This window comes from Echiichthys vipera (assembly GCF_963691815.1).
Source record: "Echiichthys vipera genome assembly, chromosome: X".
NCBI lineage: Eukaryota > Metazoa > Chordata > Actinopteri > Perciformes > Trachinidae > Echiichthys > Echiichthys vipera.
The window spans coordinates 25,236,063-25,255,104 of NC_139825.1; the positions used below are offsets into that span (position 1 = coordinate 25,236,063).

General features: G+C 36.8%; 2 protein-coding genes across 2 annotated transcripts; both read left to right on the forward strand.

The window, feature by feature from the left end:
- Positions 1-6: 6 nt before the first annotated feature.
- On the forward strand, positions 7-8,214 carry LOC310965142 (solute carrier family 2, facilitated glucose transporter member 11-like; the record flags this gene model as incomplete). The annotated part of the gene is made up of 12 exons (XM_083938568.1): positions 7-30; positions 1,221-1,319; positions 1,885-2,045; positions 2,871-2,995; positions 3,101-3,230; positions 3,343-3,491; positions 4,668-4,855; positions 5,460-5,570; positions 6,018-6,119; positions 6,388-6,463; positions 6,821-6,948; positions 7,996-8,214. The coding sequence occupies 12 exons, from the start codon at positions 7-9 to the stop codon at positions 8,212-8,214; spliced, it is 1,512 nt and encodes a 503-aa protein (XP_083794694.1).
- A 2,684-nt stretch (positions 8,215-10,898) lies between these two features.
- LOC310965807 (solute carrier family 2, facilitated glucose transporter member 11-like) lies at positions 10,899-17,408 on the forward strand (the record flags this gene model as incomplete). The annotated part of the gene is made up of 12 exons (XM_083939560.1): positions 10,899-10,919; positions 11,899-11,997; positions 12,638-12,798; positions 14,171-14,295; positions 14,376-14,505; positions 14,947-15,095; positions 15,517-15,704; positions 15,808-15,918; positions 16,632-16,733; positions 16,823-16,898; positions 16,983-17,110; positions 17,229-17,408. The coding sequence occupies 12 exons, from the start codon at positions 10,899-10,901 to the stop codon at positions 17,406-17,408; spliced, it is 1,470 nt and encodes a 489-aa protein (XP_083795686.1).
- Between the last annotated feature and the right edge of the window lie 1,634 nt (positions 17,409-19,042).

Sequence of the window (19,042 nt, forward strand, 5' to 3'; positions counted from 1 at the left end):
TCAACAATGTCTCCTGCTGGTGCACAAAAGGTAAATTCTACTTTTCTTTAGGAAAGAAGGAGAGTGAAGTTAGTCCCATCCCTGTTTGATGTGTAGACTCAGGGAGCACATTCTTGCAGAAAAGCTGAATTATTTGGTGGCTGTGTTGCTCCTAATTGCAGGGCTACTTGAAAACGTTTTTTAATGTTATTTATTTTACACATGATCTTACATTGGTAGAGGAAGTGACAACAAAACAACTATCAACATCAGTAGTGAAATGTAACTTAGTGCAACTTTTAGATACTTGTACTTATGTTGAATATTTATATGTTGTGCTTTTCACTCCTCTACATTTACCTGACCGTTTTTTTGTCACTGGTGACTGCAGATGTGCATTATTAATACACATAAGTCTAATAAGTTATGAGATATTATAACCGGTTAACGTATCCATCTGTATGTAAAGTAATGAAAAAGTGCTCCACCTTTACCAGGTGAAACAGTTAAGTAGCCTACACATTAATGCACCACTAATTATGATCAAGTAATATTCATGTTCTGAAAAAGACCTTTCTGCTTGAGTACTTTTACCTTTTGTACTTATGTACATATACGTATATATTACGTATATTTTGATGCTAATGCTTTTGTACTTTGACTTCAGTAAGATTTTGAACGCAGGACTTTTACTTGTAACAGAGTGTTTTTCACTGTTGTATGGGTATTTTAATTAAAGGGGAATTTTTGTATTTTTCAACCTGGACCTGATTTCCTTGTGTATTTCTGTGTAAGTGACTAATGGCAACAACTTTTTTTGACATTGCTCCAGTATTGCGTCATGGCCGCCATAAGCTGGGTTACAGTGTAATCAAATGAGGGACCTGCACAGCGATAATATATGTCAACTTAAAGTATTTGTTTTTGCCACTGACAGATTGGTATTATAAGTGTCTGAATACATTGTCAAAAGATGGAGAAGTTGCCATTATACATTGACGTTGTGTCCCTATTGTTGCCATTAGTCACTTTCACATAAATACACGTTGAGATAAGGTCCAGGTTGAAAAATACCAAAATTCGCCCTTAAGTAAAGGTGAAGAGTTCTTCTTCCATCACTCTGCAGAAAACCTGGGCCCAACAACAGGATGTGCAGACTCAACTTATAGAAGAAATGGTAGTAGGCTACTTGATAGGACAAATGTGTATAATCTCATATATTTATCTGTTTGTATAAACAGAGCAGTTCTCTGACACTGGTGCTTATGGTTGCTTCTGCGGCCATTGGAGGAACTCTTCAATATGGCTACAACCTTGCAATAATGAATTCTCCAACAACTGTAAGTTTTTGAGCCTAATTGCCACATTGCATTAATGACTGTGTTTGTGTTGAAGTGTTCCCAGTTTTTAAAATAGGAGTGAATAAGTACTACATATAGTGTTATATATATATAGTTGTTATTGTGTGTGTACACTATGTGTGTGTGTCTGTGTGTGTATGTGTGTGTGTGTTCCCTGTTGGAGCTGTGCAGACCAGCATCACTGGTATTTCACTGTTCAGTCACAGAGTAAATTGGCACAGACAAATTAGAATTTGGCCACCCATGTCTGTGATTAAGTTTTCTCATTGTACCATATCCAGTTTTATCATTTATTAATAGAAAATAATCCTGGAAGCAGCCTTTTCTCCTTGTAGTTTCATGAAGCCGAGCAGCTGCACTCACAAATAAAGAGCATGTGCTTCCATCAACAACAAACAATAATGCAAATGTTTTATTCTGTTGATGAATAAAAGTTAATCTGAGGAAATAAGTGTCAGCTTTAACCGCTGCTCTGTTTACTTGTGTGTGTGATTCGTTAGCTCACAGACTATAAAGGTTAACCGTCTGACTGCCTTTCTCACAGTTTATTCAAACCTTTATCAATGAGACATTTTTGGAGCGCTGGGACATCCAGTTGGAGGACTACCAGGTGACTCTGGTCTGGACAATTATTGTCTCCATCTTCTCGTTGGGGGGCTTTGTGGGGGCTCTTATCGCAGGACCTATGACCATACGCTTTGGCAGGTAATGTTAGAGGATGTGTTGTGCTGCTGCGTGTAAATGCATGGACACACGAGTACCGTAGATTACATATTGAGATTGCATTGCAACGTGCAGAGAGTGAATGATGAATGAACATGTGAATGAACACGTGAATGAATGAAGAGATTGTTCATTTGCTTTCCCTTTGTCAAGTGTGTACATGCATATGACCCTGAGGGCAGTCCTCAAAGCCCAAATCATTTAAACATGCAACATTAATGGTTGTCATGGTGATATATTTAGAAAGATAGTAAGTTATCTCAGCTGGATTTGACACTGGAAAAACAGAACACAAACAGGTTAAAATGCATGATATCAAAACAATTTGCTGTTATTTTGAATATATTTATTTGAATATATGTATGTGCAGTTTCTCATAAGCTTCAACTCCTCAATTTGGCATGTTTAAAGTCAACATTGTCATCATCAAACCACTTCTTTTCGATTTTCGGCATGTCAGTCATTGTGCCATAAGATAGTTTTAACTTAACATTTTTACTTAACGTCTCTAATTGAACTCTTTTATTATTGCGGACTTATTCTCAAAACCTTGATCAATCACATGATCATCTTCATCATTAGCTGAAATGTACGTGCTGCAGCTGGTTTCAACCATGGCACAGGTGCCCCCCCCTCACAGCTGTAATCATGTAGTTTCTAGTATTGAGCAATATGAGTAGAATCTATTCATTGCTGGATTTGTATTAATATATTTTCATATATATTCATTTCTTAAGACTGAAACTCTTGATGATCACAGAAAGTTGTAATAAATCTATTCATTTTTTCCTCTTTTCCCTTCCCAAGGAAGAAATGCCTGTTGATGAACAATGTTTTCCTCATGACTGGAGCAGTCTTAGCTGTAACAAGTAGACCTGCCAAGTCTTTTGAGATGATCATTATCTCACGTGTCCTGGTTGGAATAAATGCTGGTATATCATTTTTTCAGTAAATGTTCAAATATCTGTAAAAAATAAAATACTGTTCAACATAAACTTCATGAACTCCACTGCAGAAAGCCACTGTGTGTGTTGCAGGGATCAGCATGAATGTGCAACCCATGTATTTTGGAGAAAGTGCACCAAAGCACTTGAGAGGAGCTGTCTCTTTGTCATCAGCTGTCTTCACAGCATTTGGTGTTGTGCTAGGACAGGTGGTTGGACTCAGGTATGGACACTGTCAGACACAGTTTTTTTCAAAATAGGCTAATCCTTTACTGCATAAATGTAAAAAAAGAAATGTGCCGTAGACAGTAACACTCTTGATTATTTATTTATAGAGAGATTCTGGGCAGTGAGCCGTGTTGGCACTATCTTCTTGCCAGTAATTCCATTCCTGGCCTCATCCAGCTCTTCACCCTGCCGTGGTTCCCAGAGAGCCCCAGGTACCTGCTCATCGACAGGGGGGACAAGGAGGCTTGTATTAACGGTGGGTACTGTAATATGTGGTGGAAAGTAACTTAATACATCAGGGGTGCCCAATTCAGGCCCTGGTTGTTTAGGTTTCTCCCTGCTCTAACACCTGATTTTAACGATTTTCAAACCTGTGAAGAGCTTCAGCTGCTTGATAACGAGCGTGGCATTAGACTCAGGTGTGTAAGAGCAGGGAGAAGCATAAACCTAAATTCCAGGACCAGAATTGGGCACCCCTAAGTACGTTGGCCAAAGTAAACTTAAGTACAATTTTAACGTTCCTGATCATTACTTTATACTTCTACTTCTGTACATTTAAGAGAGAAACATTGTACTTTTTACTGCACTACATTTATCTGACAGCTGCAGTTACTAGTTACTTCTAATATTGTAATAAGATTTTACATTTTAAAAACATACTGTATGATTAGCCTATAATGCAAAGCGTTGTTAAAGATTAAACCAGGCGTTCACAACTTTTTTTGGCTCGTGACTTACAACGTAACGAAATGTTGTAACCTTTAAAAGTTCCAGACATCTATAAGTTGTTATCAGCGCTACCAAATAGTCATTTCCCCTGTAAACTCCTCAGATAACTCATTACAATACTGTTCAATTTGTCCAATATTGAAACAAAACCCATACATTACAGAAAAGTCCAAAATACAAATATGAATGTAGCAGAATTTCCTCTCCCATTAATCACCTAAAAGATTTATCTTGTGACCCTTTGGCAGGGGCCCAACCTACCTAGAACTAAACAACCAAAACATGTATTAAGTAGTTCAGATTAGCTTCACCTCAACCAGCTTCAACATTAAAATGCTACATCGCTACATCAGTACTGAAAAGTATATGTCATAAAACATCAGCCACAGGCCATTTTACTGCAGAATGAGTACTTTTACTTTTGATTCTTTGAGTGAATTTTGCTGCTAATACTAATAAACTTTTATCTAAGTAGCAGTTTGAATGCAGGATGTGATGTAGTATTGATACATTGTTGAATTTGTACTTTACTTAAGTAAAGGATCTGAGCACTCCTCCGCCTCTGCCGTCAAGTCAGCACATGAAATTATATGAAACATCTTTCGTACAGTATATAAGAAACATACAGAAGAATAAGTTATAGCCAGAGAATAACAGAACATCCCAGGTCATTTGAGTTGTGTCTTTCTTTTTTCTTGGTCAGCTTTGAAACGGCTGCGAGGCTGTGAGGTCCAGAGCAGCGAGCTTGATGAGATCCTGCAGGAACAGGCCGAGACCAAAGGCCTTAGGCCTCGTCGACCCTGGGAGCTCTTCACTGATCGCTCGGTGCGCTGGCAGCTCATCTCTGTCATGATCATCAGCAGTGCCATGCAGCTCTGTGGTAATGACTCGGTAAGAAGAAAGGAATGGCATAGTAGTACCTTGTGTGTCTCTGTAGAAAATATTGTTATATAACCCATGAAGAGCGTTACTGATACTGGGCTACAGTAACAGTGTCGGATGTTCTTTTGGCCTCTGCGATGTCAGAAGGTTGATTAGAAATTTGAGATGATCCATCAGCAGTTTGTGTCGTGTGGGTTTCTTTTCGTTCCTGCAGGTCACATTAATAATGTATAGTTGAGATGTAGCATGAGCCCCCCACCACCCCACCCCGCCCCTGTTGTGCACTGAATCATATCTGAAGACAGCTGACTGTTTTGACTAAAAGGCTTTGTTAAATCTGGACCTCACTTAATTCTGCTCTGCTTATATGAGAGTTTATAATGCATCCAAACTGATTTGCAGAGTTGCAACAAGTTGCGTTCTCGTGAGAAAATGCTGACTAAGCACTGCGTTTCAAGGCTTTTAACCACATGCTTGGCAGTTTTATGGAGTGGGGCAGGGTATTAACATAGCTGGTACAAATTACTTGCCTAATCCGCTTATTAACAGCTGAAGCACTTCTAACGATGCTCTTCAGCACTGTAATGTTTTCTCATGTTCTTTTTTCTTTCAGATTTATTTCTATGCATCGTATGTGTTCAAAGAGGCCGGGATATCTGATGAAAAAATCCAATATATCACAATTGGCACTGGTACATGTGAATTCACAGCCTGTATAATGTGTGTAAGTATCCGTCATTAAAGCACATGTTATGTAAGCGGCTAGAGGCAAAGAGGAACTGTTGTTTGCATTCCTATTGCATTCCTCCGAAGGACTAAGAACGGGCCGTTGTACTCTAGATCAACTGGTTTTACATTTTTATTTCACGATACATAATTCACAATAAGACTCACAAATTCCTGAGTAGCTACGAAGAAATGAGAGAGGAAATTATTAGAGAATACAAACAAGTTGCTGCTGGATATTGTTGAATGACTAGAGACTTTTTTGTCACATGAGAGGGAGATTCTGTTAAAGGAGTAGTTTGACATTTTGAGAAAAGAGCTTTCTTGCTGCAAGTTAGATGAGATGATTGACATCAGTCTTATGTTATGTACTTTAGATATTATTTGTTCTAATTAAATACGTATACTGTATATAAGAACAGAGTCTGATTTTCTTATTTTTCAGAACCTGCTGATTGAGCGCAAAGGTCGGAGGTTCATGCTGATGGGAGGGTACATCCTCATGACCATCTGGGCTGTTGTCTTCACAGTTGCTCTGTCCTTTGAGGTATTATAAGTCTCTTCATTGACTCACATAATGACCACTTATTTAACTTTTCTTTATGACATGCATATATTTTCAATTTTCAAGGTAATGATTAGTACATGAATATCTGTGATGGATGTATTGTGTGACTTTTCTACAATAAACTTGTGGTAATTACTGTAACAAGTCTATTGGTCAATCTGAAATATAAAAGTGATGAGGTTTCTTTTCTTTTTGCTTGTGCGTTGATCAGTGTGAATATTTTACTTTCCTCCCCACATGCAAACAGCACCTTATATCCTGGATGCCGTACCTGAGCATGGCCTGCATCTTCACCTATATTCTCAGCTTTGGCATGGGACCAGGTCAGTTTTCTGTACCTTTTTGGAGACTTTCTATATTACAGTAATGTTTCAAAAGGTTGTCTCCAGATGATTAAACTTAAAGTGAAGTGAATGTTTAGTCCTGTCTTGCATAAGTTGTCAGTGTGGTGTTTTTAAATGCTATTATACGGTTTAAAATACCATGAAATACCTTGTTAGTTTGTTATCTTTATGTAAATGTTGATAATTATTTCATGAATGTGTAATGGGGCAACTTATTGCTTATTAAGTGCTGCCAAATATCAAAAATATAGTAAGAGTCAGGCAATAATAGCTAATGTTTATATATATAGATGCTGGTGCTAACTGGTCAATACGTTGCTGTGTTTTTTTTCTCAGCTGGAGTGACTGGCGTTCTGCCGACAGAGATCTTCAATCAGACCGCTCGACCAGCAGCGTACATGATCGCTGGCTCCATGATGTGGCTCAATCTTTTCATCATGGGGATGATCTTTCCATTTCTAGTGGTCAGTCTGTCACTACATACATTATGTTGGTATTTTGGCCGGGGATTTCTGCTTCATGTCTCCATCTCAACTATATCTAGTATCAATCAAAAATGCTATCAAATAAAGATTTTGATGTTTTATTTTTCTAGTTTTGAATGAAACATCTTTTAAGGGGGGACTACAAGTTAACTGGCAGGTTAAAATGCAACATACATATTTCTCAGAAATAGGAAAAGGCACAGTGGTGGAAAGTAGCTACAGTATGTACATTTGCTCAAGCAATGTACTTAAGCATAGTTTTGAGGTACTTGTACTTTACCTGAGTATTTCCACTTTATGCTTCTTTATACTTCTGCTGCTTCTCAGAGGGAACACACCACATTTACTCCATACCTTTAGTAACTAGTTACACATGAAAACACATGATATGCTTATATATTATGCAGCATTATCCAGTAGTATACAGAGTATCTAAAATTTGCTCCAAATTAATAAACTACAACATTAAAATGTTCTTACATGTACTACTTGTAATTAACTTGTACTCCACAGGTACTTTGCTTTACAATTAACAGATTATTAAAACAAACTATGACTCAGCTCATAAATTATGATATATTATAGATTTAACTACCGAGTTGTACGTATATAAAGTGCATAAAAAATAAGCTCCACTTTTTAAAAAAAAGTAAAATAATTAAAATGCAATTATTTTATTTTTATACCGAAATGGGTCATTATGAAAAATGAGTACTTTATTTTGATGCAGATATTTTTACTTAGGTGAGATTTTGAATTAACAGTTTTACTGAAAAGACACCCTATAGCACCTCCCAGAGTTTGAGTCTGAAACTGAGGAAATAACAGACTGTCTGTCATGATGATAATGGCTTTATCTCTGATCCTACTGGTCTTTTTAAAATGTTGAAAATGTTTTAGTTAATTCATTGGCAATAATCTAAATCTGCAATCTAAATCTAACTAAATATAGATAATATAGAATAGAAAACACACAGACAGACGTGGGTGAGAGGCTGATGGCTTTTTGATGCATTTATTTTACAGAGCGAACTAAGTGAGTACTGCTTTCTGCCGTTCGGAGTGGTCTGCCTGCTCTCTGCGCTGTACGTTGGTCTTTTTCTCCCAGAGACCAAGGGGAAGTCTCTGTCAGCCATCACAAGTGAATTCCACAAGCTCAACTTCAAAGGCAAGGAGCAGAAGTGTGCGTCACAAACTACAGCTCAGTATCAGCTGGGGGAAGTGTGTCATTCCACGGCCTTGTAGAGAGACTGTTTCTCCTAAAAGACACACGGTCAAATCCACTGTATGCCTCACTTTGTACTGGAAGATGTCGTGAACGTAAAGCAACTCAGATCATTGTTGTTCCTATATCTTGAGTGTGTTTTCTATTAAGAGAATTTAAAGGAATTATCTTTGACATCTTTACATGCTGGACTAGAACTGTGTTTTTCCGCTTTGTGTCACTGATTGACATGAGGCAAAACAAATTAAACTCCTGCAAATTGGCAGAAAAAAGAAATGTTGATTTTTTTGGTGAAGAAAAAAAACGTTGCATAAAATTTACTGCATTACATTTTATTAAGATACTGTACATTTACAATATTTCTTGTTAATGACAAAGAATAAAGATGTCGTCATTGTTATCAGAGTTATTAATGACCACAGCAAACGATCTCCTTTAGCTTCATCCTCTCGTGTGGGAGGTCAAAGGTCAGAGTGAGCTGCACATCAGGCCTTCCAGTCAAATGACCTACAGAGTACAAAGTCTTTGCTTTGTGGCAGGTGGTTGAATGTATATTTAGATAGAAACAAAGATTTCATTTATTTGCACTTTATTAAGTATAAACTGCATCGACCATGTGCACAGAGCATGATGTTAAGCATTGTTGTTGTAGTGAATATGTGCAATTCTTTATGTTGAATATTGCTGTTTTTAATGATCTAACTGTGAGCCAATAAAAGTTTATATTATATCTATATTATATAGATATATATTAACATCACTTTTCGTATTGAATGTTTCACTGCAATCATCAAAAGGTGCTTTTAATACACAACTCAGTAATAAAGTAGCGTCAAAATAATTTAGTTTGGAGTCAAAAGTGTCAATTTTGTTTCTTTTACCCACAAATGCTCCATTTCACCATGACACCATCACACACACACACATTCCCTCTCACTCTAAATATGACAGTAATTAATCTTTCTATTGAGTTTTTTAATGTTAGAGATTTTAACTGACAAATATAGTCTATGTCCGAAGGTTTCTAAAGAAGTAAGGCTGAACTTATAGGGAAACGTGTTTAACATGGTGCACAAGACATCAAAATTATCAACAACAAAAAAAAATCAGTATTCTCATACATCTCAGATGGGATCTGGTCCTTGTGCCCTTGTGATCAGTGGGACAATATTCTGAAAAAGTTGATCAACTTAAATCAATTCCATGATGCTCATACTGCATTTTCATATGGTCTTCACATTAAGCTGTTCCCTCTATTAAAAAATATGAAGAATAACACTTTATAGCAAGTTCATTGTTATGATTTATATAGTTAGTTAAGATGCTCATTTACATCACGTGTTAATAAAACCTAAAAATTAGCATCTTAAGCATGTTTATTATTAGATTATAAGACATTTATAAGTGCTTACAGGAAACACATTATCATGTTATAGTTAACTTTGCTTTTTGCAGATCTAAGCAAGAACAATGCCTTGTTAGGGTTATTAAATGTAAATAATTATAAATACCTTATAATCTAACAATAAACATGTTGATGATAAGATTATTAACACTTATATAGTCATATTAACACACAATATTGTTAATAAGCTATTTATAAGGGCTAAAGGTCCTTATTATCTGTTAACTAACAAGGACCTTAATAAAAAGTGTTATCCGGTTTCATATAATTGAAAAGACCAGACACATTGTGTTACAGAAGAAGACAGAAAGTTAGGTAGATAACAGTAAATAAAGTATATTATTAACCAGTGTTTTCCAGTGTAAAATTGATTCTAACAAAAATATTTGTAACTGAAACCCTCTCAAATGCATCAGCACTTCCTTAAAGTTCAAGGACTTGCAAGCCACAAATGTTTCAAATCTGAGAGCAGCGGTGGCCAACATACAGTATAATAACTCATGACTAGTTCAGTCCCTGGTATTGGTCAAGGTCTTAAGATGCTGGATCCTACAATTCGGATTATGGTGTTGGAGTCAAAAGTGGCTACACAGTGATGTGTCTAAGGGGGGTACAGCAGGGGGCTCAAAATACTGCCCTGGGGTGCTCCGTTGTTAAAGATAAGAGGTATGTTGTAGCCACATGGGATCTGCCTGTTAGGAAGTCAAAGATCCATTTATATCATGTCTGTCGAAGCTCCTCCAGAGTCACAGGCAGCTTTTCTTAACAGGATGAGTACATGCACGCATGAAAGAAACATTTTACACATGAAGATCCGGTTAATCATTGAGGGATCCTTCAATGATTAACCGGATCTTCATGGGTAAAATGTTTCTTTCATGCGTACATGTACTATACTGACATACATTAAGATGAGTGATGATGTACAGTGGTCAAGCTTCACATGAGCTTAAACATGCTGAAAATTATTCACAAATTCTACACATCAGAACTGCCTTTTCTCCAAAAATGTTACAAAATCATTTAATATTATTTAGTTTTATACACCACCCTCCCAGTAATGTCTAACCCTGCAGGCAGGACTTTCTTGTAACATTCACAGGAACCAACCAGACAAACCAGGTCCAATCCTGTGCAGCATTTGGTCAACCCTATCGCTCACGTCATGACATGACGATCTTGCTCTAACAACATGACTGGACAACCAAAGCTTATCGCTGTGTAACTTCAGGCGGCATCCTTTATATAAGCTGGTCCTCCCCTGCTCCATCATGAGGAGTCAGGGAGCCGGCATAAAAGATGGACATTGTATCAGGAAAGGTAGGTGAACATTGTTACATTACAGTACTTGTTGTGAGAAGAGATTCTCTCAGATTGTATTCATACCCTTTTCATTACAAGTATACTTAATGTGTACATAATGCAGTGGTGGTGGAGGATCTATTCAGATTTTAAAGTAAAAGTATAAATTCTGCAAAAAAAAAAAAAATCTGTTACAATAAATGTCCTGCAGTGTATATTTTATTTAAGTACCTACAGATTATTAGCAAAATGAGGTATCAAAAATCAAAGGACTCATTGAGAAGAAAGATTGGCCCTGAGTTTGTTATTATATATCAGATTACTGATAACATTTTAGTTATAGTTGGTGATGTTGGAGATCATTTTAACCCTTTGATATCATTTTGGATAGTTGAATCTAATGATGCCTTTACATACTAATATTGTCATCATATGATTTAAATGTCTAGTTTAACTTATATAGCTAAAGCTGTCCAGTTCAGTGGTTCTCAAACTTTGTACCACCTCAGAAAATCAGGCTCTCTCAAGTGCCACCACTAAAACCATTGTTTAAATACAGCAGCATAAGCTGACACTATTCAGCTACACACAGGAAGGTTTATTCCTAATCAGAAGATTCTTCATTGTTGACTGTCTTCAGCCACAGACACACTGTAGGAAGGGTAGCATCAGAACTGACATGTCACTGTGTTTTCAAACCAATCATTTTACCTGTAACTGCTATCTTGTCATCACAGTGTAGCTCATAAATCATGACCGTGGCCACATAGGAGGCTGATATTGAAACAAAAATATTGCTAAACGTATTTTAAATTGCATTTCATGGATCTTAAAAGTTTAAGTATGTTAGTAATTAATGTTTCCTTTTTGTATTTTGGAGATTTCTTCGAATACCACCAGAGAGAGCTTGAGTACAAGAACCACAGTTTGATAACCAGAGGTCTCGTTAAAAGACTGCAGACTTTATTGTAAATATGACTTCCACATTACATTTCAGCTGCAGTACTGGAGGCTGTATCTGCTGTCGGTGGTGTTGGGGATTGGGGGGTCATTTCAGTATGGGATTCAAGTTTCTGTCATCGCTTCTCCAGCAGTGGTGAGATTGCAAAGAATGCATAACATCTTAAGGTTTGCTGTGTGAACTGGAGCACAACCCTCTAACGTTACACACTTTGTTTCTCTTCTTCACTCATTCATTATTCCCTGTGGTGTGTTCACACAGTCAGTGTAAATAGAAACATCAGGTCTTATTTTCTTCCCATCAGAAGAAGTCATGTTCTGACAAGACCATTTGACTCAGTCAATATTACATCTTAAGGTGGTTCTATCAAATGACTGACAAAGAACACCTTATAACATGCAAGATTAGGGAGCCCCTAAAGTCCAGAAAGGTTATGTTTTTTTATCAAGATATTATTTTGACAAGATCACTTCAGGGGCTCCATATTACATTAATAATGCATGTTAGAATGTAATGTATTACAGCAAAAAGAGAATCCCTGGAAAACATTGTTGTGTGTTTTGCTAATAATTAATAGAAATGTTAGAGTAGTGTAACAGCATGAGCAGAGAAGAGTCATAAAGTCAGCAGACTGTGACGGATTATTTATCTGAAGCAAGTTTCTGATTCAGCTAGAAAGGCACAACTCAGCAATCTAACAGACATCATTGATAAGGAACCTGACAATCAGCAGACCACTTTAACATGTCCCGTGACCTCTCTGACCTTTCTGCAGCATGTTCAGAGTTTTGTGAACTACACATGGCTGTTAAGGTACGGAGCTCCAGTGGATGACTCCACCAACCAGCTCATCTGGTCCTTCATCGTGGCCGTGTTGAGTCTTGGAGCCTGGGCCGGGGCTATTCACAGCGGCAGCCTTCCTGTCACTTATGGCCGGTGAGAGACACACATGCAGACACAAAACTCAAAAACATGCATACCCAAACTACCATAATATTATCGAGAAAGACTGACATCTGGTGGGTTAGATTTGGATGTTAATTTATAAAATAACACTAAACCATTTCTTGCTCGCCTCTTTTCATTATTTCTCTTGAGCCTAAAGAAGGTTAGTGAACTGAAAATAAAAAGGGAAACATTCATGTTCACGTTTAGTCGCTAAAACATTAATCTAGTCCATCCATAAGCATTTTCACACAATACAACAGGCAAGAATCAGGGGACTTTTACCAAATAAAGTAGGCCTATAGGATACTATTTATATGATATTTAACCTAGTACATTTCAGGTTTTGATGCACTTATTAAGTTGCTAAGAGTTAGATGAGAAGATGGATATCCCTTTCATGTCTGTGCATTAAATATGAAGTTACAGCCAGGAAACGCTAATTTAATTGAGCATAAAGGCTGGAAACAGCAAGCCTGGCTCTTTGCAAAGGGTTTTCTTTTAAAAAATATATGATACAACCAGCATTTAGCCAAGAAAGAGTCTGGCAAATAATCCCCTGTAAAACATTTACATTTCGTTTTTTTCAAACACTTACTGAACAAGACATAACACGTTAATTAGTGAGCTTTAGAGGTGCAGATGGGGTGAATTTATCTGCCTTTGGAAAGAGACAGGCTTGTTGTTTCCCCCATCTCTAGTCTTTGTGCTAAGCTAAGCTAACCAGTTGCTGGTGGTGAAAATAAGAATATGTGCATGGCAAATTATTATTTTACACTTAAAAGTTATGCTATTATTATTATTATGCTAATTTTCAAGTTCATACTTGTATTTTGGGTTTCCGCTAGAACATTTTTACATGATTAAATGTTTAAAAAAAAACACATTATATTTCTGATACTGTCTGTCTGAGTAAACCTGTATTCCTCCTCTGTCTGAAACACTGTTTTTAGCACCTGTCTCTTTAAGACACCCTCCTGAAAAAGCCCAGTCTGCTCTGATTGGTCATTGTTTCTGGGTCTTACGCATCTGCGTTCTCGGTGTCTCTGCACTGTCACTGCAGCCTGTAGTGGTACTTTCTACTTATATATGGTATAGTTGTGACATCACAGCTTGTTTAAAAAGCACAGGTTATGAATGCAGGATGTGTGCATTTTTTTGTTGATTGAGCGTTTTGATATTTTCACAGTATTTATATAGCACCTTGACCTGCTTTATAATTTTAAAAACCACATGGAAACCTTTCATAATATGGGACTTTTAATAGAAGTAGTTGTCGCAGTTTAAAAACAAGGGAACAAAATAAAAGTTAAATTATGTTAGCAGTGCAAAAAAATCTGTGGTGTTTCTTTTGATTTTGCAGAAAAAAAGCTCTCTTGTACAACAACGTTGTGGCGATTGTCGCTGCTCTTCTCATGCTCTTTAGTCGCATGGCCAAGTCTTTTGAGATGATCTTGCTGGGAAGATTTCTCTATGGATACAATATGGGTATGTTCTGATGACATGTAGTGTGGTTTATTTTTTTAATAGTTTAGTTTTAATAGTTTTTTTCTTGGCTTTCTCCACAGGGCTTGGCTTGAGTGTACACCTCATGTACATCGGGGAGAGTTCTCCAAAGAAACTCAGAGGTTTCATGACTCTCACAACCTCAATCTTCATCGGATTTGGAAAAATCATAGGTCAAATAATTGGCATCAAGTAAGAGCTGAATGTTGACACTTAATATATCTAACAAAAAAAGGTAACACTTTCTATTAAGGTTGTTGTATTAACCATAGGTTACAGGTAATACATGCATAATAATTCATTTGTTATCAGTGCTATAAGATATCTTATCCAACAATAAATGTTTTTATGATGTGGGAAGAATATCATTAGGTCTTATGTTACCTAGGCCTTTATTACCTACTGACTAATGCTTATTCCAAGGAAAATAATATAAAGCGTTACCAAAAAAAAAGGAAAATTACTAATTAAGGAAGCCAAGTTACAAGTTGTCTTTTTACAGTTGTTCTTTCCAAGTGCAATACTTGTAAACTTACTAATTTGTTTACAGTACAAATGTATTAACGCCAATCCATAGATCTATCTCCTTTTCCCCTGCTACTTAACAGATCCTTTGTTTCACACTCTGTTCAGGGAGATTATGGGTACAGAAGAAATGTGGCCATACCTCTTAGCTATTAGTGGTGTTCCTGCCATCCTGCAGTTTGTGATGCTATTTTTCTTCCCTGATTCGCCTCGACACCTTTACATTGACAAAGGAGACACTGAAAGCAGCAGAAAAGGTGAGTGCACACAGCAAACCCTGTATCTATACATCCAAACTGGGCTATAAAGTAGCCTACAAGGACATTTTGGAAGTTTAGATTAAAAAAGAAGTTTACTTTTGTCGTATACCTCTGTGATGGCATTGTAGCAGCACATTCTACCTTTAGGTAGTGTAGTTGTGACATCAGTACTTTACAGAAATCCCGTCGGCTTGTTTGAAGTCAGTTTCTTAATACAAGCTGCGTGTATTCCTCTGTGGATTTTGATACTTTCACAGTATTTATATTTATATAGCACCTTGACCTGCTTTATAATCACAAAAGACATGGAAATCCCACTTTTCACAGTGTGAGAACTTTAACAAATTGTGTTGCTTACCAAACCGCTCTATTAAACCTTCATATTGGTCTGATGTGTGTATGTATATGCATGTAAAAGCCTTGCAGTGGCTTTGGCAGGAGGACAACTTAAAGCTGGAGCTGGATGATATGCAGAAAGAGAAAGAGAGCTCACAGGGAGAGGAGGCAAAGACTGTAATGGACGTACTCCGCTCTCGCTGTGTGAGATGGCAGCTACTTACTCTGGCCATCCCCTGTGCTGGTGTTCAGTTCTGCGGCATTAATGCTGTATGTTTATCTCAGCTTTTTCCCTAATAATATATATGAACATTATTAACAAATGAGTGCAGTTTCAGTCTAACAGCCTTTAATATTTCATTCTCTCACCCAGCTATATTTCTACGCCTTTGACATCTTCCGTGAGTCTGGAGTACCAGAGGACCAGATGCATTACCTGGCCATCGGTCTTGGAGCAACAGAGCTCATCACTGTGGCACTGTGTGTAAGTATCTCAGCATGAAACTGAATCATGACAATACACTGACACCTGAAGGAAGATAAAAAATGTCTGAAACCCAGGTTTTGAGTTTGGATGCACATAAAATGATATCAAGTTTATGTACCTTTCCTATACTCTACATGATTTGATAAGGTGGAGAAATAATATTCAATTTGGTGAGGATATACTGTTCTACATATTCTCTCTTTACAAAAATGTATTAGATCATATGTAGAATATTTCCATAAAATAAATGACTTCTTGTTTTGTTGTTTTGATCAATTGTTCATAACCAATCACTCCTGAATGAAAAGGCCTAAGGGTTTTAAAAACATCTAGTTAAACTCACTTGAGAACAATGTCTTCAGTCTCCAATAGCTCGTTATTCAGGACCATCTAGTTGAGTCACATATTTTTATATTGATATATGATTCAAATCTTTGTTTCTATATAATAAATGTGTTGTGGCAGCCTGTAGGATGGAGGAGTTGCTCAGTTTCAGAGGGCAGAAATATTCTGTGCATTATTTTGAGTGTTTTCTTTGCTGTATGTTTGGATACTACCTTTGTGCATAACTTGGAAAATTCTATAAACAGATTTATACAAAACAAATGGTAAAAACGGATTGTTTTGATTGTTGATGACTTAGATGCAATGAAGAAGGTGTGAAGTCCTGTGTCATGTAGATTTTAATCAACATATCTGTCATGTCTCAGTCTTTCTTGATAGATCGTGCGGGCAGAAAGAAGCTGATGGGCTATGGCTATCTCCTGATGGGCGTCACCATGTGTGTCCTTACTGTCATGCTGTCCATCAAGGTAAATACTCTCCAACAGGTGCACCCTTCTCCACCTTGTGTTGTAGAGGATACATTATAATATTTTCTTTTTCTTTTCTTTTCATGCAGGATCTGAATTCATGGATCCCATATGTAAACATCGCTCTGATCTTTTGCGTCATCTTAATTTATGGACTTGGACCTTGTAAGTTTTCTGTTGCCTGTTTGTTCACCTCAAAAGTGAAACTGTGCAGATATGTTTTTTCATTTTCCTTTTATCGTTTTCAAGCTGGAGTGTCGATGGCTCTTCCCGCTGACCTCTTTCTACAAGCCTGGCGTCCTTCTGCTTATGTGATCAGCGGGACTATCAGTTGGCTTTCCTTGTTCCTCTTGGGGATGTTGTTCGGCTACATTGTGGTGAGATACCTGTTGTGTATATATTACCTCAAATAATCCATATACATTGTTTTTCTATTTTCACATCATGTCAGCTATTTTATATAACACTCTGTTTTCATGTGGTGTATCCATGCAGGATGGACTTGGACAGTTCTGCTTCCTGATTTTTGTGGTTTACACCTTTTTCAGTGCAGCATTTCTGCTATATTTTGTCCCAGAGACCAAAGGGAAGACAATGGTAGAGATTACAGAGGACTTCAACAAACTTAATTACAAGAACAGAAGTGCTGACATTGATCTTGCAACTAAATTTTAATGTGTTTTTCGATTTTATATATCACCTATGACATTTTTTTGCATAAACAACTGAGTATATGAATTATTCAGCTAGGCACTATGAACTATATAAAGTGTTCAACAAAAGCTTGAATGTATTAATTAGTTACTAGAATAACCATCTCACAGATCATTAGAAATATTGAAACCAGATCAGTCATGTCATTTAACTTCTCATAAGACTTTTCAAACTACCATTTATCAGGCATTTTTCAACTTGAACTGCACAGATAAAATATCTACATTTTCAGAAAAATCTTCTGACGGTTACAGGGAAAAACTCTCAGTTCAACACTTGAGTTTTTGAGTTTTGGGGTCTTGTGTGACGGACATTTTCAGGTCCCACATAGATAGAGATTGCAATTTGGCTGATTACCTGCAGCAGTTTGTGTTTGATTGTTTTTTTAGGACCACTCTCTCTCTCTCCTTTTGTTGTTAATGTCATGTTTTACATAATTAATGACTCCTATCACCTTTACTTACTGGAATAGTAGTTGATATAGACTCAGTGATTCCCAGTGTGGGCTGTGGACTCCTGGTGGGCCATGAAGGTACTGCAGGCGGGCCATAAGAGGCCATTTACAACAAGATAATAAAAGTTTTTAATGTTCTAATTTAAATTTTATTTATTATTTAAAAGTCCAATCAAAACGAAATCAAACAATGCCATTGGATTTTATTTATTTGTTATTTTTTATTTATCTGACCCATTTTTGATCCATCTATGATTTACATTTGTTGCTTTAGAAATTGTTACATGTGTGGATGGATTATTAATTTACACTGAATAGAACTTTTCTGTTTATGAAGTGATTAACATAAAATTATAAATAAATACTGTATGAAGGCCTGGCCTATGGGTTTGATTTGAGCTTCACTAACCAGGGAGAACAGCACCCCCTACTGTAGCGGAGTAGGATTAAAATCTTTCCCTTTGTCCAGTCCTGATTTATTGTTTCATCATCAAACAAAAATAACTACAAGAAAAAAGTTAGGAGCTTTTTCAATTGCAATTTATTTGATGCTCATCTCTGTACCAACAAAAGAGATGAGACTCAATAACAGAGTACAAAAACAAATATCTATAGAAAAGTATGCTTATATTGAAACATGTCCAAAGACATTATAACAAAACATTAAGAGCAATCTTGTTGAGTACGATGATAAAATACCAAGTTAACATATTGTACATTTTCTGTGTGTTTTTATACAAAAGTGTCAATGCAAGTCACTCTGTACAATTCTTAACCTTTAGAAAAGAGGACCTTTTTTAATCCACTGCTGTGCACAATCAGTATTTGGAAGGCACTTTGCAACAGACCAAAAGCAGAAAGCAAAAACATTTAAGCCTAAATACTCACCGAAAAAAACACATCCTGCACTTGAGTACCAACGTGAGTGAAACAAAATCATACATCCCAGTGAAGAACACAAACAAAGGAGCATTGTTTCCTTACAGCATCTTACACTTGTTTTCCAATAATCAATACCAAAAACAACCCTTATCACCTTTTAAGGAGTAAATACTAGTGCAGAGTGGATCAAAAAAGGAGAAACGAAAACTTGGTCAAAGATGCGAGTCCTGCAGCTGGCAGCGTGAGCCCTACCAGAGCA